Genomic DNA, 25,272 nt, shown 5'->3' with positions numbered 1-25,272 from the left:
CGCCGCACCAGTGGCTGTTGGAAAAACAAGTGATCTGGGTAGCAGGGACGTGCTGCTGCTCCGGGAGCTCTCAGGCTGGGCAGCCTTTGTCAAGCATGTTCTTCATTAGATGCCCCGGTGAGCAGAAACCAGCTGCTAACCATAACCCCATGTCTAGACAGGCATGAACAGCCAGTGCTGAAAACAGCTTGGTTTAAATCTGAGAAATCTGTTCAAAGTTAACAGAGAAATGGGTCAGGAAGTCATTTTTTCCAGCAAGTGGCACCCAAACGAGAGCCTCACAGCTACCTCCCCATTTAGTGATGCCCAGGAGGGACTGGGTTTTTTGGGAACCCTTCTCTGGATACGATCACGGACCATATCCAACCTGTTTCCAGTTACTGACCATCTCCATGGCCGAAGCTGTCACGCTGCAGTGACCAAGGAGGGAACAAGCTGCAAGAGACTTTCCATTTCATACAAGCTGGCGAGAGGCTGCTTGGCTGTGACCTGCCCTGGCATCGCTGGAGTGAGCACAGCAAATACGTCCTTGTGGGCCCCCAGGAGCAGCCTTCGGGGCAGGCACCACGTGTTCAAAGCCTGCACACCTGCTCATCTCGTGCTGTCTACCAAAGGGACGTCCTAGGCTCTGGTCTGCTGACCTCAAAGGCTTTGAATGGCTCCAGTCTGTGTGATGCCTGCCCAAGCCCCTTTGGACATCAATTGTCAGTTTACATCTCGGCTTTATCTCCCTGCTTGATATTTTGTGTTTCAAATATTTTTCTCATTGGTATTGCTCCACAAGGTCATTCACTTCAAGAAGAAAGGGGGCGAGCAGGGGACCATTCCCATGTCTGAAGCACCCTTATGGAGTGGCTGAAGAAGAAAGTGAAGAAGTTTCCAAAGTAGCTGGGCTGACACGACTGAGCTGGGAACTGGGATTTGCGTCACCTATCATTGCCCAGTGGCTAAGCCTCATTATACAGTGTTTTACTTAGACTCCAGTTATTAATGGAGGGCTACTGAAAAAGGGCAGTTCAGAAAAAAGAGCAGCAAGACGTTGCAACAGATTAAGTTACTGAAAAGGCCTCATAGCATTTTGAGCCCAATTTAGAATTAATTGCTAATAGAGGAGGCTTGACTCATACAGATTCAATCACATCCCATACAGTGCCCATCAGAAATGAAGTACTAGTTGCTGTCATTGCAGAAATGAAACAAAAGTAGAGGAAAGTTATGCTCCGGTGGGTAAGGGGCTCTGAGACTCACGTCCAGAATTGAGCATTCCCATGAGTTCCTGCATGGGAGGAAGTTTATACTAATTACAAACAAACCCCTTGGAGCAGAAACAGGAAGGCCAGGTTTAGCTTTATGTGTGCACGCGGATGCTGGCGTTTTAGCACTACAATATCAGGTATAAGCTGTCTGAAGTCTAAAAATATTGGAGGTGTTGTGCTGGTTGTATTAGAGAAGAAAAAAAATCAAGCCTCCCCCAGACCACTTCACTGTACCCCCGTTATCATCAGGCTGGTGGGAGCTTGGCTTGAACTGGCATAGGCAGGTTTCCTTCCCAGGCCATGGGGTGGCCACAGCAGTTTTTACACACTGTAAGTTTTCATTGAACCAAACACCTTCTAGCACCAAGGCTGTAGGAAAAGCCCTATTATACAGTCATGTCTGGCCAGGCCTTCAGCTCGAGCCAGTAGGTGCCATTAACATATTGTAACTAAACAGAAGAGATGCACTGATTATCCACTGGAGTTGCCTCTATTTAACAAGTAAAAAACTCAGCTGATCTCCTATATCAATGCTTTTGGGGAGGGAACCGAACTCTGTGCTGGCTTTGTACAGCGCCTGGCACAGAGCCCAAAGTCCAGGACTGGGGCTCAAATCTCCTAGAGCAATACGAATACAGCAGCAATGGGACATTTCTAAAACTTCCTGTGTCAGCCTGCTGTAGAGGCTCACAGATCTCCTGCCCACACTCCCGTTGTCTTTCTTTCTCTCGCTAGGTGGTGGTGTTATACATTTTATGCAGTGCTCCTTTCATGCTAACTGATGCAAGAGGGTGGAAAAAGTCATTTAGACGCTCTCAGTAGCCTAATTCCTCGAAGCAGTTCATTAACTCATAGCTCTGTTCCTGTAATTTTATCCCAGGTAATTTTGGCTTGTTGCATGGTACAAAAGGGGTTCGCAGGGTCTTGCGCTGCCGTGTGATGGTAAGGCTGTGGCGAACGTTTGTCTTGGGAGGATGCTCCAACTCTTTCTGGATGTTTTTAAAAAGTATGGGGAGCTCACGGAGACTTGTGCTAAGAGTTGGTATGGGCTGAGGGGAGGCAAAGTAGGCGTTAACTGCAAGCCCTTGCCAGGGTTAAGTCATAGGAACATTTAGACGCTTTCCTGTTCCACGCCCCCAGTGCTGGATATCAGATTTTCCTCCTTCCTCTCACCTTGGGCTGCTACTGGGGGCCAGGAAATCCTGCAGATTTATTTGTGGAGGAAGGGGTAATGAATGGAGTCATTTGGATGCTGTGATTTGTTTGGTCACCGCGTGCCAGGGTGAGAGCTGGAAGCCTTCTGCGCCAGGCGAGCTGATTCCCTTTGTTTCAGGCATTGTGAATATTAACAGGATTTGTGCAGTTGGCTTCAGACACCGGGTGAGAAGTCACAGGAAGGTGCTGCCCTGAGCACATTCTCTTTCCACATTGTGCACTTGGGGACAGGGCGTATGTTGGTGGTCTAAATAAGTGCGGCAAGCCTTCCACCAGCTCAGACTCCAGCACGTGGAGCTGCGTCAGTCGACAGCAGCCGCAAATCTGGCCCTTGGACTGCAGGGGAGCTGGATTACCCCAGCTGAGCATCTCAGCCCTTCCGTGATCTTACCGGTTAAATGTATGTCGTTAAAAATAGCTCCTGCGTGTCTTAGGAGACAGCCAGCGAGGTTCTGGCCCTGATGGGCTGACTTTAATCCCAAGCTAGTCCACACACAGCGTTAATGTGCTTTAATGCCTGCATGTGTAGATGCTGGCCTATTCCTGTTTACTGCGCAGTAAATTTAAGCCAGCATAAATGCACGTGTAGACACTCCCAGTGCATAGGTAGACCTAGGCACCCAGGAAGATAGCCCCAGAGGCCACCCAAGCAGGCACCCACCACCTAAGCTAGCCAGGAGCAAAATGCAGAAGAAAGAGGTGCAGTTAGGCACCTAAATCACTTGGACCTGGATCCAGACATGGATTAAAAAACTGTAGTGGCTAGCTGTTAGGAGCCTGGCCCCATCCTATGCTAGGTGTTCAAGGCTCCCTCACATAATTCAAGGTGTCTCAGGACAGGCCCCAAAGTGTCCAGCATGCTTGGGGAGGGGAGAGAGGAGGGAGCTGCCTAGAGCCAGCCAGCGGGCCATGCTGGCGTCTTCTGCTGCTCTCCAGAGCTCAGGTGCTTCTCTCTGGGCGGTGAGGAGGCATCTGCCCCGGCTTGGGATCCACAGCTCAACCCTGTGATGAAGGAGGGGGCCTGCAAGGCTTTACTGCACCGCTGGATGAGGACCTGGAGACCTTGCCCAGGTCATGGGAAACCCAGGTTCAAATCTTCCTTCCCAAAGGGGATTCAGATCCAGGCCTCCCACCTTGGGGAATGCCCTGCCCCCAGGACCAGAGGGAATTTGGCAGGGACATCCACCGCTTTCCTGTTGCAGCTGGGCCACAGTGCAGACAGGAGTTCAAGATTTTCTAGTTCAAGCTCAAACTCCACCGTGAGATGCGTTTCCAGTGACTTCCCAGGTTGCTGGAGAGAAAAAGAAAATGCACCCAAAATAAGAGCCCCACATGCTACTGTAAGCCCTGACCTGGCAGTTTTGCCCTTGGGATACAAGCCCATAAGCAAGTCCTTTGAAGTACCCTGACATCTGATTTTCTGCTGCCGACAGATCTGAACGACATATGTTTCGTCTGGTGATACAGCCTGTGCTGGGCAGCTTAGCATGGAGACAAGTCACTTGCTCATTAAAACTCGCCCCCCCCCCCAACCCCGAGCTCTCATTGAGTCCCTGATAATGCGACCTCACGATTTATTATTTAAAGCCGGCCTGTCTGCAGAAGCATGTGGCTGCATCCTCAGCTGGGGCGAAGCGGCACCCTGCTGACTTCAGCAGAGCCGTGTTGATTTGCACCCGCTGAAGCTCTGCCCCAGACTGCGCCGTCGGCACGCGCGGTGAAGAGCGACCCGGCGGGCCGTCCTGGCGTCCAGTCGGGTTGTGATGAGGCCTGAGATAATGATGCCTTCGAACCACCCCAGAAGGAGCTCGGTGCCATAAAGCAGAAATGACCTTGATGGTGACAGGTGGGAAGTGGACGACATCCCGTGGAAACCGTGGGGCGTCAGCTCGGAGAATCATAGAAATATAGGACCAGGGGGATCTCAGGAGGCCATCTGGGCCAGCCCCTGTCCCTGTTCAAGCCAGCCCAGCCCAGCGCTTTTGTAACCCGCTCTTAAAGACGTCTGCTTCTGGGGGTCCCACAGCTCTCTGAGTAACTGCTTGGAGAGGGGAGAAGGGCAGGAGGGGAGGGAAGGTCTCGGAAGAGGATCCTAGACGATGAGGACTGGAAGGGACCTCCGGAGGCCGCAGCTCCCTGCTGGTTTGCTCTGGGCAGGCGCCCAGGTTGGCCCCGGCTCGCAGCCCCACCGGCTCTCAGCGGGGCGGCCAGGCGCAGGGTGGTAGCAGCAGCGGTCGGGGCCTGCCAGCGCGTTATGTAACGCGCGCTGGTGCTACACACTGGCCTTCCCTCAGCAAAGCCAAAGGGGTTTCCTTCTGTGGGGCTGTCAGCCTGAACTCCCAAAGGTGCTTGGGCCGGACCCCAGAGCAGGGGGTGACCCTGCGGTCCCCTGAGAGAGGGGAGGTGATGGTGGTAAGGGGGAAAAGGGCCCCAGATTGCAGAGGCCTCGAGCCAGGCGCGTGACCCTGCAGCTTCGGGGTGTTTGGGGCCACTCTGCGGGCACGTCTGAGCCGCACGTGCTGTGTGCCAGGCAGCCGCGCCCTCGTGCACCCCAGGCCCCGCGCAGCGAGATGGCTGCATTCGCGCGGCACTCGGCTGCATCGCCCCCGGCGCGCTGAATAGGTGATTAGCCTCGGTGCAGCACGGCGGGACGTGGCTGCCGGCTCCACAGCCAGCCTGCAGGGAGCAGAGCGCTGCCTGGCACAGGACATCAACCCAGGGCAGATGCGCCCCGTGGCCCAGGATGGGGCAAGGGTGACCGAAGTGCCCGTGCGCCAGCCCTGGCCATGGGGGAGCTCTGGAGCCTGCCGCAGCACGCTGGAAATGGTCCTTAAACATCATCTCCTCCCAGAGGGCACGAGCCTGTCCGAGCCCTGCTGCTCAAGGGGCTGCAGGCTCCTGTACAGGGCAGGGGGAACAGAAGTGGCGGCCCGGTGTTGCTGCCACCTCTGTCCCCCCCGCCCATCTGTGTCCTCCGTCTGCGACGCCTTCTCCCCTACACAGCGATGCCGTGGCCGGGTGGCCCCTTCGTGGGGGGCGGCACAAGCTGGGCTGGCCTTCTGGCGTTGTTAAAATCTCCGTGGCTGTGATGCTCGAATGCACGCCGTCGTGTCCTGCTCCCGTCCCGGATCAAGGTGGGAGAACGCATCAGGTCACTCGCCCCGCGTGAGTGCGTCCTGCCAGGCTGTAGTGTTGTAAAGCAAAGCCCGAGGGTCCTGGCTAGGTCTTGCCCCTCCGCTCAGTGTCAGGCCGATGCCTCATTTGGGGTCAGGAAGGGATTTGAGCCTCTGGTCAGACTGGTATGGGCTGGGAGGGGGGCTGCCTCTCGATCATATAGCAACCACATTTCCTAGCAGCAGGGCGCTGGCTGCCGTGGTCGCCCTTCTTTCCCTGGGGCAGGTTCGCGTGCGAGGTCAGCGTCATGTCAGGGCAGACGGTCGTCTTACGCAGAGTAAAGATGATGGATTGCACAGGGTGGTTTGGCTGATCCTGCCTCAGACAGGGGTTGGACTAGATGTGACCTCTGGAGCCCCACTGCTCTGTGACTACACGGTTTAAGAGGGGTCGGGGGATTTACAAGGGGCATTTTGGCATCTACAGGAAATCAGAAGGGGTTGTGGGTCTGTAATGTGCCTCTGACATTTGCTCCGCACAGGAGTCCTCAGGGATGTGGTGCACCTTTCTGCAAGCAAGGACCACGGGCGACCGAGTGCAGAGCGGGAGGATGGGACCCTCCGCCCGTGTGAGTCACGCTTCCCCCCGAAGGATGCTGTTATTTATTTATTTTTTTTTTTTTTGGAGCAGGCAGGAAATAAAACCACAGCTCGTCATTGAGGGTCGAGTCATCTGCTGATAAGCCAGAAAAGGAGGAAAGTCTTTCCTTGATGAAGATGCTTGTTTCTCAGATGGGGGAGGACGAATGCCTGAGACTTCCCGGCAGCCCACCCTTGACATCAGCCCCTCCCGTGCTGCCAGCGCTGCTGACGGGGCTTTCTGTGACGGGAGCTGGTGACAGTCAGGAGTGTTGTTTCAGCAGTAACCATATAAAGTACCTTTTTGGCTGTGGTGGCTGTTTCTGTAGAGCAAACAGAGACCGAGTCTGTGCTTTGTTTTCTCAAGACGCTTTGTAGAGCCTTTGAGTTTCTACATGTCAGTGAGAAACTGCTGATTTAATTCCCTCTCCCCCCTGCAAAGGCAAGCTGATGCAAAGGCAATTTCAAAGACACTCTTTTTTTTTTAACCAGCTGTAGATCGGGGGGAAATGGTCAGACGCAGCTAAATGACTTGGACTCCCACATGACACGATCACTTTCACCAGTGGGACTGATGTTCCTAAGTCTCCTGGGCACATTTGAAAAATACCCTTCCCAAATGGATACTTTTTACATGTCAGAATGCCGAAGAGTCCATTTGGACCAAAAAGTAATGACCCTGCCCCCTGCAAGCCCTTCACCAGACAGTTCCTTTTTTTTCCCCCTTGGCTCTGATAATCGCGCTTTCCCTGACTTCTACCTGGCGTGTGTTCGTGGTTGCCTGGAGGGGAAGTTATTGTTAGTAAAAGGGTTCTTGGTATAACATGGGAAATGCACAAAGTCCTTAGTTTATCACAGGCTGCGAGCAGATGTGCGGCCTTGAAATGTCTTCCTTTGTATTCCAACATGAAACGCAGCTTAAGCAAAAACTACCAGTCTTAGGAAGAGCCTCAGCTCTGAAATATGCTGTCCAGCTGGATGCGTGCGCCGGGTTTAAAAGACATGGGGGAGATGCCAATGAAAATGGAGGCATGTGTGTGTCTGGGATGCTTTGCAGGTGCCGCCTGCTTGGGGAAGAGTGAGGAGGGTCTGGGATGTTTGCAGCATCCAAGTTGCAGCAAGGGAAGCTGAGGTTAGATATTAGGAAAAACTCTTTCACTAGGAGAGTGGTGAAGCACTGGGACACCAGGGAGGTGGTGGCATCTCCATCCTTGGAGATTTTTAAGACCCGGTTAGACAAAGCCCTGGCTGGGATGATGTAGTTGGGGCTGGCCCTGCTTGGAGCCGAGATGACTGCCGGAGATCCCTTCCAACCCTCATTTTCTGTGATTTGGAGAGGAGTATGCATAAAGTGAGTCAGATAGTACAGTCTCTTACCCCTGGGTGCCCCTGTAAAGCCCGTTTAAAATAAATGCACAAGGTTATTCAGAAACACGCTTAAAAACATTCCCCTCGAATGTGCAAATGAATCAGATCATTTTAATTGGACTAGGCAGCCTGACAGCAGTGCTGGAGCCATCATCTGCAAAACTGTGTCCAAGTCCCGTTTTCAGCCCAGACACAGGAAATGGTTATGGGAGGAGGGAGGGGATCTCTGATTTACAGGCGAACGGCACATTACCTGCAATGAGGAATGGATTAGACCACTGGACCGTCCCCGTCTCGCTGATCGTGCTGGAGCTGGAGCAAGAAAACTTGGCACCGCACAGGGACTTGGCAGCCGGCAAGGACCGTAACAGGGATAACTGAATTCTGCGTCTGGTTTCATCTCTGGTACTAACTGAAACGGCTCTGCCTCCCCGAGACGGACCCTCCCTGGGGACGATCGCCGCCGGTTCTTAGAGCAGATCCTGTCTGATCCCAAGCTCCTCCAGGGAGGTCCCCAGCTCCTGGTAACTCAGGCCCTCCCAGGATGGACTCAGCACAGGCCAGGATGAAACTACACCTAATAATGAGGAACTGGCAGCATCCCTGGCCTTTTCCCCCCTCCAAACCAGTGTTAAGCCTGGGACTAGGGTTGCAGTCCCGGCTGCTTTGCACTTACCTAACGAGTTCACAGCCTGAAGGGAGAAAACAACGGGGCCGAGCCAAGCAGGAGGCAACGGATGGCAATCAAGAGAAGCAGCTCATTTAGGTGTCACCATTCAGGCTTCTTTGAGCTCTGGCAGGAAAACCGGTGTCGTGGGCCTGAAGGCTGCAGTGTGACTATCGCGGTGCTTCTACGCCTTTGAAACCAGAACGAAACCCTGAGTGAGGCCCGGGCTCGCGCCCTGACACCGTTCACCGAGAGGGTGAAAGGTCTTCCAGCAAACCCCGATGCAGTCGGCCTCGGGGGCTGCTAGCGCGTTTAGAGGACCCGGTGGGTGTCCGTGCACTGCTCTCACGCGGATCTGCTCGCTCCCAGCAGGGCGGCCCAGAAGGCGGCCATGGGCGAGTGCGCCTCGCCCCCTCGGCACCCGTCTTGCGGGGTTGCCCCGGGCCCAGTTTGCCATCCGTCCTGTTCAGCGTGGCCGGGGGCGTTGGACGAGCCTGCGTGGCGATCCGGAGGGAGGTGACACCAACCGGCCAGCGACGCCCAGCTCTAGCTTTCCTTCTCATCCGACGTGGGGCCTGCCGTCTCAGTCCTTCCCGGGGCCGGGCTGCACTTGGGGATCGGACGCGGGTGGATCAGCGGAAGCCGGACGCAGACCGAGGTGGCCGACCTGGGGCAGGGCTGGGATGGTTTTTCCCGAAGAGGTTCAATCTTCCCTTGTCGCTCAGGTTTGCAACTCCTGGACCGCGGTAGCTAGGAGCACCAGCACCAGCGCCGACGGGCGAGAAGGCTGCAGCCCTCTCTTCCGGAGGTTACACGGACCTGGCTGCTCGGGAGGCTGGAGGATCTGCACTGGAGATTTTCGAGGCAGGGCTGGAGAAGCGATAGTCAGAGACGCTCTGGGAGTGCTCCGTGAAGCCGCTACACGGCATCACTCAGGGACCAGGAGAAGAGCCCTGCAGCCCAGAGCAGGTGCAAATGTATGAACGGAGGAGAAAGGAGCTGGGCGAGGCGTGTGGAGGGGCTGGGACGGCAGAAAGGGCAGTTCTGGCTCCAGTTGGGACGCGCGAGGCACGGGGTCGTGTTTGCGGCACCCCGGGTGTTTGGTATTCTCCCGGCGTCTGTCCTGCTGGCTCCCACGCCGGGGTGGGAAGAATATTTTTGTCTTCCTGTTGTTCTGGGTGTTTTTTCCACCCCCTCAGCTGCACCGGGTGCTGGCTGCAGCCAGCCTGGGGATTTCGACGGGGCTGTGCCAACGCTCCTGTTGGGACTTAAAAAAATTCAGCGGTTCCTGGCTCGAGGGGCTCGTTCTTTTGCCCAGGGTCAGACTGATTGCCACATTTGGGATCAGGAGGGAATTTTACCCCGTGGTGAAGCTGTCAGGGGCTGCCTTCCTCTGCAGCGTGAGCGTGGAGAGGGAAGGGCAGCGTCTCCCCTGGATCGCTCCCGGGTATTTCGACAAACTCCTTCCTGTCCCCGCAGTGGCAGGCCGCTGGCAGCCCTCGTCCCCCTGCTTGACCCGGGGCAAGTCAGGGTGGTTTTGATATTTGCAGCCTTGTGCTTGGTAGGTGTGCACGAGGGCGGCTTGCAAAGAGCAGGACGGACAGACGCTTGTCTAGGGTGGTTTCGTCAGGGATGCTCCTGCCTCGAGCAGGGGGCTGGACGAGGCGGCCTCCTGCGGGCCCTCCCAGCCCTGCTTTGCTACGATCCTGCGACGCTAAGTCCCACCAGTCCCAAGCAGGCGAACGCCGCTCCTCTGCATCGCGGCGTGCGCAGGGGGTCGAGGCAGCTGCCCGTCGCACCCACTTGGACGGCATCCTGCAACCTGCACGCCGAGCCCTTCGACACATGCCTAGGCAAGGCACGGGGAAGCGGAGGCTGCCCTAGACCTGCCATCGCCACCTGAGACCAGGCAGGCAGACTGCAAACCCGGGCCCAGTCCAGATGTTCAGGGCCTCGATGGCGTCGCTTCTGCCAAAGAGCAGCAGATAAGAACCGCTGCGGCCTGCCCCCCGCCTCGGCCAGGCCGCGGCTCCGTCAGGGCGATGCCCCGAGCCTTCCTCCAACAGGGAGCACCCGCAAGGCAGCGGGGACTAGGGTTTTGAGGTGCCCTCTACCCGCCTGGCTCTGGAGGTTGCAGCACTGGGGTTTTGTAGGCGCTCCCTGCCACGAGCAGCCCCACGAGGCCATCCGGGCAAAGCCAGGACCTAGCGCGCCACGGCCGCTTGGCAACAACACGCGGGAAGTCATGGCCGGGACGTGTCGTTTGGGGAGGTCTTGTTTTCCATCTCTTTTTGCCTTCAGTAGTCTGCCTGCTTTTCTAGGTTGTTTTCTTTCTTACTGTAAGCTGCCCTGAGCCTCTGTTGGGACGAGAGGCATTATCCATCTAATAAAATAGAGACATACACCCATGAGCACACAGGAGGGGGGAAATGCCGCGCTAACTGCAACTATCCGAAGATTTATCGATTCATAGTTGTTAGGGGCTGGAAAGGACCTTGCGTTGGGCGACCCCAGCAAGGTGGGTGTCGAGACGCGGTTTGAAGAAGAGCTTGGTGAGTAACTCGGCGCGGAGCGAGGTGGAAAGGTCTGGCTTCATGCAGCAGATCGCCACAGCTGGAGGAGTCTGTTAAACTCTCCCGGCGGGCCCGTCCCGACCCCGGGGACGCCCGGCCCCGTCCTTTCCGCGGCGAGCCGATTCACCCTGCTGGTGACTGCTCCGGACCACGCGCACGCCCGCGCTGGAAGCATCGCTGCTAACTCACCTTCAAAGGCTACTGCTGCCCGCGGCGGGAAACAAAGGACCTGCCGCATGCGTCTTGCGTCCTTGTGGCGGTTCAGTCACGCAGCGGGACGTGAGCATCTCCTGCTGCTGCCCAGCCCGGGCCCACACGCCTCCGCTGGAGACGAGGCTTCGATGCCAGCCGAGCCCCGAGCCCCTGCGAGTTAGTCCCCGGGCCTTGCTGCAGAGCCACGGCAGGGCCTTAAATGGTCACACACACATTCTGGTTCAGGGATTTCCAAACACACCGTGAAAAGCATTTCCTGGTAGCGCGGGGATTACCGGGCGCTGGCGGGGTGCGGGCCACGTCGGCGCAGGCCGCTGACTTGCTGCGAGTTACTTTCAGCTCTTGGAAGAGGAAGTGACATTGGTCTCGCCGGCAGTGTTTGCCCGGGTAAATGATTACCACTGGGAGGGAAGCGTGCCGAGCTCAGCAAGCGAAGTACCATTGCTCGCTGTTTCTGCGCTAGCACGCGCCTTCTCTTCCCTCCCTCAAGCGAATGCGAGGAAACGGCCCGTTCCCGGCCGAGGGACCTCCTCCGCTCGGCCCCGACAGCCGCTGGGCAGCGTCGTGCTGCCCTGGGTCCCTTTTTAAAACGGCTGGAAACAGTTTTTCGTTACAAACCCTCGAGAGCCGACGCTTAACGAACAGCGCAGGAGAGATGCCACGGGGCCGCGCGGGGCTTCTTACAGACCGGGCCTCTCCGCCCGGCCTGGGACCCGCGGGCGGCTGCATCGCCCGGTGAAGGGTCATTTTCCTAACTGAGGCACCGAGCCCGGTCCTCGGGCCCTGACGTCGGCAGGGGCAAGGTGCACTGTCGGTGCCGCCGTGTCTCGTGTTACACGACGGCGTCTGGGCAGGGTTTTGTACAGTTTCCGGTTATCAAGTAGCGTGGGTGCTTTATCCCCGGGGCCCGTTCAGCGTGAGCCGGAAGACTGAGGCTTGTAGTCAAAGTGGGGTCCCGGTTCAGATTGCCCCGACCCGGGCTTCCCCAGTGCGCGTGGGGGTATGACAAAAAGTCACGCAAGGCGTTGCGTCCCCAGCACGGCCGTGTGTTGTCCTGCCGGGCTCAGAGATGCCGCTGTAAGCCCTGGGTCCAGCCAGTGTCTCCGAGGAGTTTGCTGTAACGATACCGTTGTGGCAGAGATTGGGACGAGGCAGCTCGGCTGCTAGAAAACGCAAAAACAAGCACGGGATAGCTAGCAGGCTCGCTTGCTTAGGGTGTACAAGCAGCTGTATTCTTGCTATAGCTCCTCAAGAGCCTTCCCCGCCAGACAGACATCACTCGCATCGCAAAAGCTCTTGGCAGCAAACTGGATCCAGGAGCCTCAAATGCTGGGCTCCAGTGTCGGTGCCCGAGTTACTCGGCGTGGTCGCAGCGGAGCGAGCAGGGCCTGCGCGCAGGTCCCTTCCAGAGCCAGCTGCAGCAAAGGGCCTTTTGGGGGTGGGCGCTGCCCTTGGGCACACCACGCGTGGCTGGCATCCGGCAAGCGGGCCGGAGCACCCGCGGTTCCCAGACCCCGGGGCGCCCCAAGCAGGCTCCCCCGCGCGGAGGTAAGGCAGGTCGTGCGGGCCTGCGAGCACCGGCGCCGACTCCCACCTCCTGCGTTGCCTTCCTGTCGTGCGCCCACGCGAGAGACCCCGCGGGTGCTCCGCTGGGCCCCGGCGAGGCCAGTGCGGGTGGACGGCGCGGGCTGCGCCTGGTTCTGCGCTGATGCCAAGCTACGTTAAGAGGAGCTTCGCCACCCGCTCCCAAACTCACGTGCCGGCAAGTAACGCCGGCCCAGCTGTCCACGGGGGTAGACTGCCCTGCCCTCCCAGTCCTAGACCCAGCGAGGTCGGGCCGTGTCCCATAGGGAGAAAACGGCTGCCTCGTGGGAATTGACCTTCTTGCCTTCAATTCTGTTTTGGGAAACGCCGCTGTCCCCCCAGCTCCGCGTCTCGTCTGCCTGGCACAGGTCTCGCAACGCGCCGGGTTTGCTCGCGCGGGGAAGAGGTCCGACCGCTACGTTACGCCCCGCTCTGCCGGCGCAAGGTGCCTCGGGCAGGAGCTCGCCGGCGGTAGCGCCGAGGACGAAGACGGCGCGTCCCACCAGCGTCTGCTCCGTGTCCTGCGGATCCCTTGCCAGTTTTTGGGCCTGCAAAACCACCATAAATCTCCGCAGTCCCCCCCCCGAGAAGCCCACGAGACCCTCCCATCTGCGTGGTGTTAAATTACTCCCGGCTTAGAAAGCCGCAGGAGCGTTCGATGACACCCCGTGCGCCCCGCCGCACAAATCCCCGCTCGTATTAAGCCAAGTGGTTTTGCGCCCAAACAGCCACTTCCCATTAGTGCTCCTTTTGCTTTTTTTTTCAATGGTGAATAATTGCAAGGCTCAAAGAAAGCCACAGGCAAGCCCGGGGGAGGAGGGAGGGGTGTGCGGACATCCATCTCGCTCGGTCTTGCCTTTCTTGGAGTCAGCAGTTTTCCTTTTCTCTGCCCTGCATTTCATGGCTCGTTCTCAAAAGGCGCCATCGCATCCGTTTGCGGCGCGGGAACGCCGGCAGGGCCCGCGTGAAGCGAGAGCCCCTCTGTGCTAGGCGCTGTACAGGCAGGGCAAGGGACTGCGTGGGAGCGGCAGTGCAGCTACAGGTAGGGGTGCGACTGGGGAGGTCTCGCAAGCCAGCGGCGCCGGAGCTGGGACCAGCCCCAGCCCCGTGCCCGCCGGACGTTGGTGCCCCGCAGAGTCAGGCCGCTTATTCCCTGCCAGAGCTGTTTCGTGCCAAACCCACCGCCCCTGTTCTCGGCGCCGCCGTCCGCGCCAGCTCCAGCGCCCCGATGCTGCGCGCCCGTGCCGCGGGGGCAGCGTGCGAGGGGCACTGGCACGCCGTGCAGAACGGGCGCAGATTTTGGCGCCTGCACGGTCGTGGTGCCCGCTGGACCTGGGCTCCCCCAGCCCGTGCTGGGAGCTCCCCAGGGGGGACAGGGGAGGCGGCTGGATCCGGGGAGCAGCCAGGTGCGGACGAGCGGGACAACCGCAACGTGCGTTTCAGACGGCCCGGACGTCGCGGCCTAGGAAGTAGCCGTCCGCATCCTCTGAGACCCAACTGGAAGCAGGGCTCGGGGAGGGGACAGACGGCAGCTCCACGGGGAGGGCGTTTCGGGGCGACCTCTCCCTCGGCCCGGCCGCAGGGACGGGGATGGAGCGGGTGCGAAGCCCGGGGCCGCAGCCGGGCCCGCCTCGCTCTCCCCGGGCTCCGGCCAGGCCGAGGCGCGTCGGCGGCCGCCTCCCGGCCCCAGGAGAGCGGGTGAGCTGGCCGGAGAGGATCGGGACCGTGCTCCCTCTGCCCCCGCCACAACGTCCGGCGGGAAACGCCAGCCCCGTGCCTTGGGGAGCGGGTGTTCCTGGGTGGCGCTTAGCTAATTACCACCTGCTCGCTAGCGGCTCCCACCCACGTCCCCCGTCTGTCTTCAGGGCCCAGGGCAGAGCCGGCCTAATTGCTCCAACTCGCCTGGCCCGCGCCTGGAGCTGAACGACGCCGCGGGCTGACGGCAACGCCGTGCCGGCAGACCTCCGCTCCGCCCGCTCACCTCCCACGGACCTGAAACCTCCCAGCTACCGCCGGTTCTGCCCCCTCCCGGCATTGCCGGCACCCGAAACGGCACGTCGCAGCCTAGCCAGGGAGCGGCTGTGCTAAGGGCGGCCTGCCTTGCCGGCCTGGCCTGGCCCTCCGCCTCCGCACTTTGAAAGCACAATCCGGAGATAAGCGGTCAGCTAGTCCCAGGCTTTGGGCTCCTCCCGCAGCTCCCACTTGGGGCCCTGCTTCAGCAGCGCCCAGGGCCGCAGACCTGGGGCAGCCCCAGGCTCCGGCCCCGGGTGCTTCAGAGGACGGGGTAGGACCAGCGTGCCAGGCAGATGCGGGGCGTTCGGCCCCCGCCAGCAGACCTTCGCTTGGGCTCTAGCAGGCACCTTGCCGGGGCCAGAGCTGGGTGCACAGCTCTGCTGGCAGCACGAGGCACGCACGGCTCCTTGGTGGGGCAGAGCCCCATCGTCTGTATGTCTCTCAGCAGCGTAATCGGCCCGGGACCGAATAGGAGGTGCCTGCTGCAGCCAGCAGGCAGCAGAGGACGTGCGTAGCTGAGCGATGGTGCCGGCTGGTCCGTGCGAATCTCATTCGGTTTCTGAATCAGATGCTTGACTCCGTCCTGGCGCTCGCTCTGCTCGCCACCGGGCCCCTGCGGGCTGGGAGGCTGCTGCTGGGTCCTGCAGGAGGGTGGCGAGCGTCCTGCAGCAGGGTGAGGCCTCGCCGGGCTTCAGCCATGCCCTGCGAGCCAGGAGGCAGTGCCACTCGTCCGTGGTGAGCCAACCTGAGCCGGCTTGGTGGCGTATCCGTGCCTGTTGCTGGCTGTGTTTGAGAACTGGAAGTGAAGGGAGGCAGGGAGAGAGCAAAGGTAACGGAGTGGGCAGAGAGGGCTGTGCTCTTCCTCTGAAGCAGTGGCAGAGTGCAGGGTGGGGTTGGCTGGGAAACGACACCGGTGGTGGAAAACGCTGGGGTCCCGGCTGCTTTGGGGCGACACCGACACGTTGCATCAGAGGCAGGTGGTGCCGGGCGGGCTGCGGGGCTGGGGGCAGCCCGAGGCCGGCAGCGCAGCAGCGGGTCTCGCCTGGGACCAGGAGTGGCGCGAAGGTCCTTTGCCCAGCACAGCGGCGGGGGCCGGAGCAGCACGGGCCACACGCCCAAGCCTTTTCTCTTCTGTAGCTCGTGCGCACACGTGTTTCTGTGTGTGCACGCATGTGTGTAACAGGGAGGGCAGCCTGCACAAACCCCATCTACACTGCAAACGGACACACCGCAGGGCGTTGTGTAGCTCAGTGCTGGGATCGAGGACCGCTCCTTTCCCGGCGTGCCCGTCGGCCTGGGCCGGACGAGCAAGAGGAAATGTCACGACAAGTTTCCTGTGGACATTGGTCACCAGAGGTGAGCGGCCACAGCGAGCCCCGAGAGCACACGCGAGCGGCCGTGGTTCCCTGCCTGCTGCGAGGCCAGCCGAGCTACCCCGCCAGGGCCCGGGTCGCGCCTACGTTTGCACAGCAAAGGGTCCAACTTCAGGACCAGAGCCCCCCGCTTCCTTCCCCGCCCGACAGGTCCAGCGTGAAAACGCGGCAAGCCATCAGGCCGCACTTGTGCGATGGGCCTAATCCAGCCCCTCCTCACGGCGGTGAGGACGAAGGCCTCGGTCGACCCCGGCCTGCCGCGGCCAGCGAAGCCGTGCGCCCCCGTGCAGCTGCTCCGCTGGGTCGTCGTCCTCGCGGCTGCAAACCCTTTCCGTCTGTCCGGCGTTACGGTAACTGGGGTCCAGGCGTTGCCGGAAAAGGCTCTGGGGCGGCTGCCTGGTCCCCCGGGCTCCGGCCGCAGAGACCCCGGCCGGCAGGGAAGACGCTCGAGCTGTGCTCGGGCGCCGGCGTGGGAGACGACGCGGCCGCCTGCAGAAAGGCCGAGGCTGCTGAGGGCTGGCCACTGCCGTTCTCGGGAAGGGGAGGAGGGCGTTGAATACGAGGAACTCTTTCCTTGCCTTTTGCTATTGATTTTTGCCGTCTGGCAGCTGGGGCGGGGAGGGGACAGGGCTGCCCTGCTAACAGCTGGGGTGCTCGCCCGCGGCGCGGGATGCAACCCGCCAGCAGGCCCAAAACCAAGCCATTGATTGATGCCTCCTGCTTGATGGCCCTGCCTGCGGTCAGGCAGGGTGAAACACCAGCTGGACGGCGGCTTAGCCCTGCCACAACCCCTGCGGCTGCACGCTCGCTCTCCTCACGGCCCTGACTGTGCGGCCAGCGCTGCAGCGTGCGCATACCCGCGTGCCCGCCGGAGCCACGCTTGCTCCCCCCGGCCTGGGGGCCTCGAGTTGGTTGGCAGTCTTGTGAAGGGCGCGGGGTGATGACATGCCTGGTGCATCGCTTTAGGTTTGGCTTTAGCTTTTTCATTGTAAAATCAGGTTAAGTCATACAAGGGACTGGCAGCAGGGCTGCCTGCACAGCTGCTGCAGCTACACCCGGGCATATCCATGATGAGGAAGTCAGTGGCCTGAACCGTAGGGCAGGGACTGCCAGCCAGGGGCAAGCTGGCACTAGGCACAGGGCCGGGGTGATGGCTGGTGGGACTGTACGAGGGAGGAGCTGTATTGGCAGCAGCCGTGCACACGTGGCAGCAATGGGGGTTTATTGCCAGCTCTGCCACTGACTTACTGAGTGACCCTGAGCAAGTCATGTCCTCCCACCCGAGTTTGCATGTAGGCATCTCAAGGCAGGGGCTCTCCGCGTTCGGCCAGCTCTGAGCAGGGCAGGGCCTCGGGCACTACTGCAGTGCTGTCAGGCTCCCTTGGTATTTGTACAAGCACAGGCAACTCAAAGCAGTCAGACCCGCTGCCCGGGAGATGGCTATGGCAGAGCTGTGCAGTTCGTGATGGATTTGAGCTGCCAGCACGGACCCAAGCTGCGGCTGCTACAAGAAATCACTGAGGACGGATCTTCTAGCAGCAGCCGTGGACGTGTTTTCCCCACGGGACGAACGATCCCTGCTGAGCTGAGAGCTGCGGGCGACGGACGCGTTTGTAACTGGTGAGCCCTGTGTGCTGCGGGGGACCAAAGCAGGTAAGCGAACGCAAGCGCGTTGCAGCGCAGGTGACGCTCTGGTGTTAGGTGCTGGAAGCTGGAGCAGCAGGCAGGTCCTTACGCTGCCAGTTGTTTTTTTTTTTAATTTAAATTTCAGGTCTCAGGCTAAATCAGCCAAATCTGTTCCCAGTTCCATCACCTGAGCAGAGCTCAGGCATTGAAATCTATGTGGCACTGCCACCAGCAAGTACCTTTCCTCCGAGACGCTTCATCCTGGGGCTTCAGGTACTCCCACATCCATGGCAGGCATCCTACGTGCAGGCCCAAGCTCGGCGATCTTGCGCTTTGGATGCCCCTGAGCGTTGCTTGCCTGTAGCCCACTGGCCAAAGGAGCAAGCTAGGGGAAAATCTCCCATCTCCACAAAATAGGCCCCTTGGGGGGCTACAGTAGACTCATGTAGGGGGGCCCGCCTGCAGTGCATTGGACAGGTCTCCACCCTTCTCTACACGGTGCCAGTCAGGGTGCTCAGACCTCTGCGAGGAGCCAGAAGTGTGCGGGGAAAGCCCCGGCCAGGTGCGAGGCGAGGGTGCGTCGCACAGGGATTAGGGCAAGCGTCTGGGGAAGTGGAACTGTAACCCCACAAGCACCAGCCAGGACTCAGGGGCCAGGGCAGGACACGAATGCAGGGACTTTTTGAATTCCTTTAGTCTCACATGTAGCAGACGCTCTGGGAAGAAAAGCATCCGGCCGGGGTCTCGCAGCAGCAGAGGAAGAACCCGGGTGTCCCAGCGCTCTGGCCGTGTCCACGCTGCAAACTTACAGGGCAGGTGGCAGTGGTTTTGGGGGCAATGGCTTAGCTGTAAAGGGCCCGGTCCAGTTTCTGCAGCCCAGCTCCAATGCATGGAAGCCCCTGGACTCGGTGCTGACTGAGGGACCTCCGCAAAGTAGGGAGAGGAATTACTTCCTCCAAAGACCAACCCAACCTCCAGGCACAGCAGCGGATCTTGAGCTAAGGGGGGAATCAAAGCACGGAGGGTACAAGGGTTGTCCTGGAATCCCAGGCCCTCCAGCCAGGCCAGCACGGCAAGCTCACCGTGCCCACCGCGCTGCTCCGGGAGGGCACCACGGTGCGGGCAGCCCTGCAGCAGTGCCCTGTGCCAGCCAATTCAGGCGGGGCTGCACTGAGGGGCCCAGCTTGCTCCTGGCCCTACAGCTCTGCTGCGTACGCCTGGGGCTAAAGCATGCCACGCTGCCCGGGCCTGCAGGGCCTGTATGGCGCCCCTCCGGGAGGGGGTGATGTGGGTTTGAACCTTGCAGCAATCAAAGCCCAGCTTCCCTCTTTCTTGAGCGTGTGCAGCACCAGGCGCCTGCAGAACAGGGACACCCCCTCACCTGGTTTCAAAGAAAGCAGCAGGCACCAGCCTCTTTTGCGCAGGAGCCGGTCCGCTAGACGTGCTCAGAGAACCCAGACCAGGCCCCCGAGGCAGCTGGCAGGGGATACCCAGCTTCTGGAGTCCAGCTGGCTCCAGCGTGGGCTCGGCCCCAGGCTGCTCTGCCCAAGTCTTGGCACGCAGCGCTGGAAGCAGACCCCACGATGCTGCTGCTGCTGCTGCATTCTCCCGGGAGCCTCCTGCCGACAGGGCTTGGAGCATCGTGCCGGATCGATGCCAGCCCCACTTCTCCCAATAAGCTTGCTTCACAAATAGCAAGAGGAGCCTGCAAATACAGCTCTGGAGACTGCATTAAGCCTTATCAGGATGTGTTGTTTTCCCTTGCCCCGCCCCACCCCTGCAAAATTGCGCTGGAATCTCATTACCCGTCAGCCGAGAGGATGAAATGGCATGTTTGCCCCCAAACATTTTAAGCCAGCCTCATAAGTAGATCAGTGCTTTCTTCTCTCAAATGGAATTAGCATCGAGTGTGGAGCCGTTACAGCCTCATGTGAAAATGTCTTGCCAAAAAAATAACTCCCCCCACCCCCCCACAACGTTTCTCTTGCCCCACGCAAGAGCACGGCTTCTCACTGCAGTGCAGCGCAAAGGGCCCCGTGTGGCTACTCAGGGGGGAGAAGCAAAACGCTTTCCTAAAACAGCTTTTCTTGGGGATGTCGGCAGAACATGGCCAATACACCAGCACTTGCCTTGGGCACCAGCGGAGAACAGCCAGGCCTGAAAGGGCCAGGGGCTGCAGGCGTGGCAGGCTAGGCGGCCAGGCAGCAGGGCACCTGTGGATGTAGAGCTCGACCTCTTCTCCTACTTCGGGAAGGGCTGCACCGTGTCCAGGGCGGCACTTTGCACTTGCAAGATGCATGCTCCCCAGGCTCAGGCCTGCCCTACGGCACTAAGCACGGCATGGTGAAACGAGTCGCAGTCCCAGAGACCCCCGTGTCCAGGCAAAGGAGGCGGCTAACAGGAGGGTGCAGAAGCTTGTTTGTAACGGGAGCGGTGGGTCCCGCAGTGCGGCTCTGGGAGGGGTGTGGGGGCTGCTACTTGGCGGCTGAGCCAGACAAGCGTGTGCTGCTAGAGAAGGAGCTGGTGCAGGTGAAGGAGCTGCTGGGAATCACAATCCACAAGCTGATGTTGAGGCAAAGGGGTTGCTTCTCGCTCTGCCTAGTTGGGTGCGGGCTGGTCACAGCCTGCCAACAAAAGGATGACGGCAAACCACCGTCGGGTCTCAGGACCGAGGCAGCATGCTGTGATCTACAAGCTTCCCACGAGGCACTGAATGACAGCAGGGCACACCGGGGTACTTGCCAACAAGGCCAGGACTGAGAAAGGCTTTGCTACAAGTGCTGCCCGAGCCTCACTCGCTCCTCCAGGCACCTGTAAGCAGAGGGGAGGCAGCCCTCCGGATGTGCTGCGTAGCGAGCAGCTCTCTCTTTGCTCAGGGACAGCAAATGCCGACAGCCATGGTCATCAGGACTGCTGCACTATCTAGAAGGCTGAAAAGGAGTCCACTGCGTTACTGCACACGCAGCAGTGTCCCCACTCTGGAGAACTTGCCATCTAACAGAAGACCAGATCCAGCCGATGGGGAGGATGAGGACATGACCAGATACCTGCGGTCAGCAAAGCAGGGAGCGGTTTGGGCTGTGCCGGAGCAGAGGGGAGCTAAGGGAGGACTGGAAGGGGGAGAGCGGGCAGCATGTGGGACAGACATCATGTTGACTTCTTCTTCCCCATCCTCTACTTGGCCGTGCTGCGTGGGCAGCTAGCCTGGCACATGCCAGGGGGGACTCGACCCAGTCCATGTGTGCCACACGCTGGCCCCTGACGTCACTCCCACAAGTGAAGCGGTTCAATCGAGGCTCCAGTGACAGGGGAAGGAAAAGGTGCTGGGGCTTCTCTGCTCCAGTGCAGGATCCTGTTGGGGAAGACCAGCTTGTCCCTTCTCCGAGGTACTCAGCTAAGGTCTACTGAGAGGTGGATGGGCCTGGGAGTGCAGTGGGGGACTGGGGATTTACTTCTCTTGACCCCCGTGTGTGCCCTGGCGTGCTGTGAAACCCAAAAGGACTGCCTGGAATTTGCAAGTGCCCTTGGCGAGAGCTGCGGGTGTTGGTGGAGTCCAAACCTGGAGTCCGTTCCTCATGCACAGCAAGTGCACCTGGGCCGAGAGCGGAGCTTCCCCTCAAACCTGGGGAAGGCAGGGCCTCTCCTGCCTGCTCTGTCCTCCCTCAGACACAGACTTTAATTCTTAGTCCTTTCTTCCACGAGAGACTGAGCACAGCCACCCTCCAGCGAAAATGCTAATGGAGGGGGCAGGAGGTGCCACTTGCCCCAACTTGGGTGGTGCATTGGGAGAGAGGCAGAAGGCATAGGAAGCACCTGGCATTTGCTAGGAGAGTCCACATGTCTGGCTGAAAATGGATGAGCGGTCAGCAAAGCTGCAGCAGTGCGGCTGGGCTGCACGTACCAGTGCTGTTTCTGGGATGGAAGACTCCCAGGTCCTTAGCTCTTTCCAATTCACCTGTACTCCTGTAGGTCTCTCAATTGCTGGAGTTGCCTGTTGGGCTTGGAGGATCTCCTGCAGCATTTCGGGCATGCAGACACCTCCATCCTGGCAGAGATTCCTGGCTTCTGATCATCCAGGCACTTGGCCACAAGGAAATGTGTGCAATCGGAGGAAGCTGGAAGGAAGAACTGTGGCAGGTCCTCACCAGAAACAATGGCTTGTGCAAGAGCTTTGTACACACGTGTACACAGCACTTCTCCACCCCTTTACAATAGCGATAGGAACCAGTAGTTCCCTGAATACCTGCTGGTGAGCTGTGAGCCAGCAACACCCTCCTCGCACCTATGAGCATGATACGTGGGGATTTCAGTCATTTACGCATCTGCCCTCAAGCGATGATGGGAGGGAAGGGTGTCTGAGAAGACTGAAGCCAAGTAGGCAAGAGCAGCTCTGTCTTCTCTGCACCTTCAGCTGGGAGCTCACCTTCTCTGGTCAGCAGGAGCCCCAGTTTGTTGGACACTGGTAGACCCCTCACCCCCTTGGCACCTTAAATATCCCTTGCCAGCTGCATCTCCTGTCGTGCCAGAGGATGGTGCAGCTCCTACACCCCCTGGCAGCAACAACGTGTGTAACCCCAGGGACTGGGCCAGTAAACCCATTTACTGTGCAGAGCACAAGAACCGGAACCAGAAATGGAATATTAAATAAAAGATTTCCTTTTATTTAAAATACAATGCATTTATACGTAGTCTTTCCACCACAGGCTACCGGGACACAAGACTGGTAATTCCTTGGCATGAGGTGGGTCAGGCTGCCTCGGCACTGGTGCTGGTGCACAGGCGGGACCTGCTGACTCTGGGCAGGCCTATTAAAGACACTGTGGCCTGGCTCTAACAAAAGTCAGACTTAACTTAGATAAAAAGGTACTGAACTGCAATTATCTGTTTCTAAACTGCTACCCTTATCTTTTAGAAGCCTAATAGCATTAATGCTGATGCACTAGGTCTATGCAGTACTCTAGCTGGCTTGTGACGCTAGTTAAAAAAACTGTACAATTTTATAAAATTTGTGTTTTTACATTAGTTACACAAAACCTATACTTCATAGACCTTTACTTCATATCATAATGAAAAGGTTTGCATATCATAGGCAGACAGTGACTATGCTGGTGAATACTAAAAGTGTCGTAATACAATACGGTGTGAAAATAAAAAAAAGACAATATAAATGATTATCAAAAGGAAAGTTAACAAATAAATCACGCTACAACAGACTAACAGAGGAACATTCTTCAAGGCCACACACATTATCTTCAAAATAGCATCAGGCACCTGCCAGTTCATTTAGTGTGAAATTAAACATCAAATTTCTACTCAAAGGTAGAACAACTTCGAAAACATGTCTAATTTACAGAAAAAGCACAAAAGTAAAAACCACATGCATTAAACATGATAAATAGACTTCATATCGTTTAAGGCCTGGACAGCTTTCTAGTAGATGGCTTAGAGTTCTCTTATGAATCTGGCTAGCTTGCATCAGTTAAATCAGATCCCAACTGGCTCATCACGGCTTGTGCCTAACGGCTATAGGCAGAACGTGCCACAACACAGCTCACATACTGTCTCGTTATAGCAGATTAACAGAAGTGCTCATTAGTGCACGTATTAACTGCTCTGGGTAATGCAAAAATTTTCATGATTAAAAAAAATAAAAAAAGATACATTTCAGGCTTACTTTATTAAGCAGCATATTTCAAACAACAGCTTTTAAAGTTAAATATTTAATATGGCCATGGGGGTTTCTCTCTGTAAACAGTACATCAAACTCACACCCAACCGCTGGTAAGTTTGTAGAACATCTCTTCATCTAAACTTTCGTTCTGGTCTTTTGCCCGCGTTGACAAGAAAATATAGCCACCAATGAACTCGTGAACCACCTTGCAATCCACCTCGGTGCAAATGAAGGACACCCGTACATCATCTGCGAACTCAACCGTGACCTGAAGTGCAAGGCATACAGGTTAGGGAAGACGAGCTGGTCTGGAACAAATTGTGCTGGCTTCAGCACTGGGATCTCCCTACACTGGTTTGTTTCTCCTTTAGGGCAGATGCTTCCGGGACTGTCTGAACAAAACCAGGTCTGGAGCTGGATTTTTCCAGGCCCAAACACTTTCAATCTCCTTCATTCCTCAGGATTGAATATGGCTCCTTTGCAGCAAAGATTATTTTCTGAGATACTGACTGGATAGAAATCGGGAGGAGGGCAGGTTTTTCTGCCAAGTTACGACTATTTCCAACCAGCGTATGCTGGCTCTGTAACCAAGTCTCCCACTGGAAGTAGTGAGAAGAGGTGAGTGATAGCCTGAAAGACTTCCTCCCGGGGTTGGGTTCAACTCTGGTCAAAGTCAGAAGCAGTTTCTATAACTCTAATGCAGAAGCAGGCGTTTTACAGTGGAGCTGAATAAGGCCCTTCCTACAACTATTTATGGGACTCTTCCCCCTCCCCTGCAAAACGTGAACGAGATACAGCCAGCCAAACGATACCATCAACACAACCCTCTAGCTCGGGGATGCAGGAGACCATAGTAAAGCCCAACATGGAGTCCTTATACTGTTTAGTTTAAGAAATGAAGCAGCACGTTTCCATGAAACAAGATGGGGGCCCAGCCAAAGGTTAGCTCTCTCCTAAAGTGACACACAGCAGTCCTAATTCAAGCCAAGCCTTGCAAGGTATGTGTGGGCCAAGGACGCGTGGGGAACAACATCCTCTTACCATTTTGATCTCCCAGTTCACGTTCCACTGTTTCATGTTGCTGAATCGCCATGTTTTAATTGCATCTCCTGTGCTCGCATCCATTCTTATCAGTCTGTTATAGGCAATCCCAATCAGCTCTTCTTTCTTGCCCCCTTGGAATCTACCATGCGTAGATTTAGAAAGAGAATTTTTAAACACATGCAAAAATGCTTTAAATTCACTTGCTGACCTCCCTGCTAAAACACACGCTGGAATCAATGCAATATTCACTTTTTTTCCGGCACTGATGTGACTGACTGCTCAAAAGCTACAGCCAAGTTCAGTTAATGTAGGAACAGCTTCAAATCCTTCCACTGACATTAGCGATTTCAGATTTTACATGTGAACATTCAGGGTGTGGACTGAGTTTTGCATGCGCAAACATTTACAGAAACCGGTCCAACAGAACAACATCATTCCCAACTACAAATGCCTCATGGCAGCTAAAAATACAGGAAAGAGCTCAAGTTGTTTATGCATGACGCTTTATCTTACCATATATAGGAACCACTGACCTTGCAATAAAGTGTGTGATGCCAAATTCTGGTAGAGATTGCCAAGCTTGGATAAATCTCATCTTTGCTTCGATTAGACTCATCTGAGCTACGTTCTGATGGGCCTCCAGAATCCTGGCTGTGATCTGAATGCAATTAGACACACTGCCTTTACGCAACGGTGCTACATTTGCGATATCGCAAACAAGCAAAAAAAAGTGTGCATCAAGATACTAGATCCACTGGCAACAGGATGAATAGGGGATGGTTCAGAGTGTCTTCGGGAGGTTTAACAAGTCACTGATGCTGTTACACAGCTGTTCTACTGTTTCTGAACTGCAAGTCATACCCTTTATATTACTGGACATCAAATGGAGTATTAGAAACACCAGCTGCCATTTTTAT

The 25,272-nt window shown here is 57.3% G+C and overlaps 1 protein-coding gene and 1 long non-coding RNA gene across 6 annotated transcripts in view; one reads left to right on the top strand and one right to left on the bottom strand.

The window, feature by feature from the left end:
* The first annotated feature begins 13,340 nt into the window (after positions 1-13,340).
* Positions 13,341-16,336, top strand: LOC149872397 (uncharacterized). Its single transcript, XR_016440621.1, has 3 exons — positions 13,341-13,670; positions 14,494-15,997; positions 16,165-16,336. It is a non-coding gene; the product is annotated as an uncharacterized LOC149872397 (long non-coding RNA).
* Positions 16,337-22,280: 5,944 nt separating this feature from the next.
* The window catches only part of FERMT2 (FERM domain containing kindlin 2), a 93,415-nt gene continuing 90,423 nt past the window's right edge, over positions 22,281-25,272 (bottom strand). For all 5 annotated transcript variants that reach the window (XM_090034388.1, XM_090034389.1, XM_090034390.1 and 2 more), the window contains 3 exons: positions 24,889-25,013; positions 24,353-24,494; positions 22,281-23,579 (listed from right to left, as the gene is read on the bottom strand). In XM_090034388.1, the coding sequence (XP_089890514.1) occupies positions 23,406-23,579; positions 24,353-24,494; positions 24,889-25,013 (441 nt within the window). In that variant the 3' untranslated portion in view covers positions 22,281-23,405. The remainder of the gene's footprint in view (positions 23,580-24,352; positions 24,495-24,888; positions 25,014-25,272) is intronic.

The sequence above is a fragment of the Crocodylus siamensis genome, chromosome 2 (genome assembly GCF_052110815.1).
Source record: "Crocodylus siamensis isolate JL-2025a chromosome 2, ASM5211081v1, whole genome shotgun sequence".
Taxonomy (NCBI): Eukaryota; Metazoa; Chordata; order Crocodylia; family Crocodylidae; genus Crocodylus; species Crocodylus siamensis.
The sequence above is the reverse complement of the archived record's forward strand: the minus strand, read 5'-3'. Positions and strand labels throughout refer to the sequence as shown.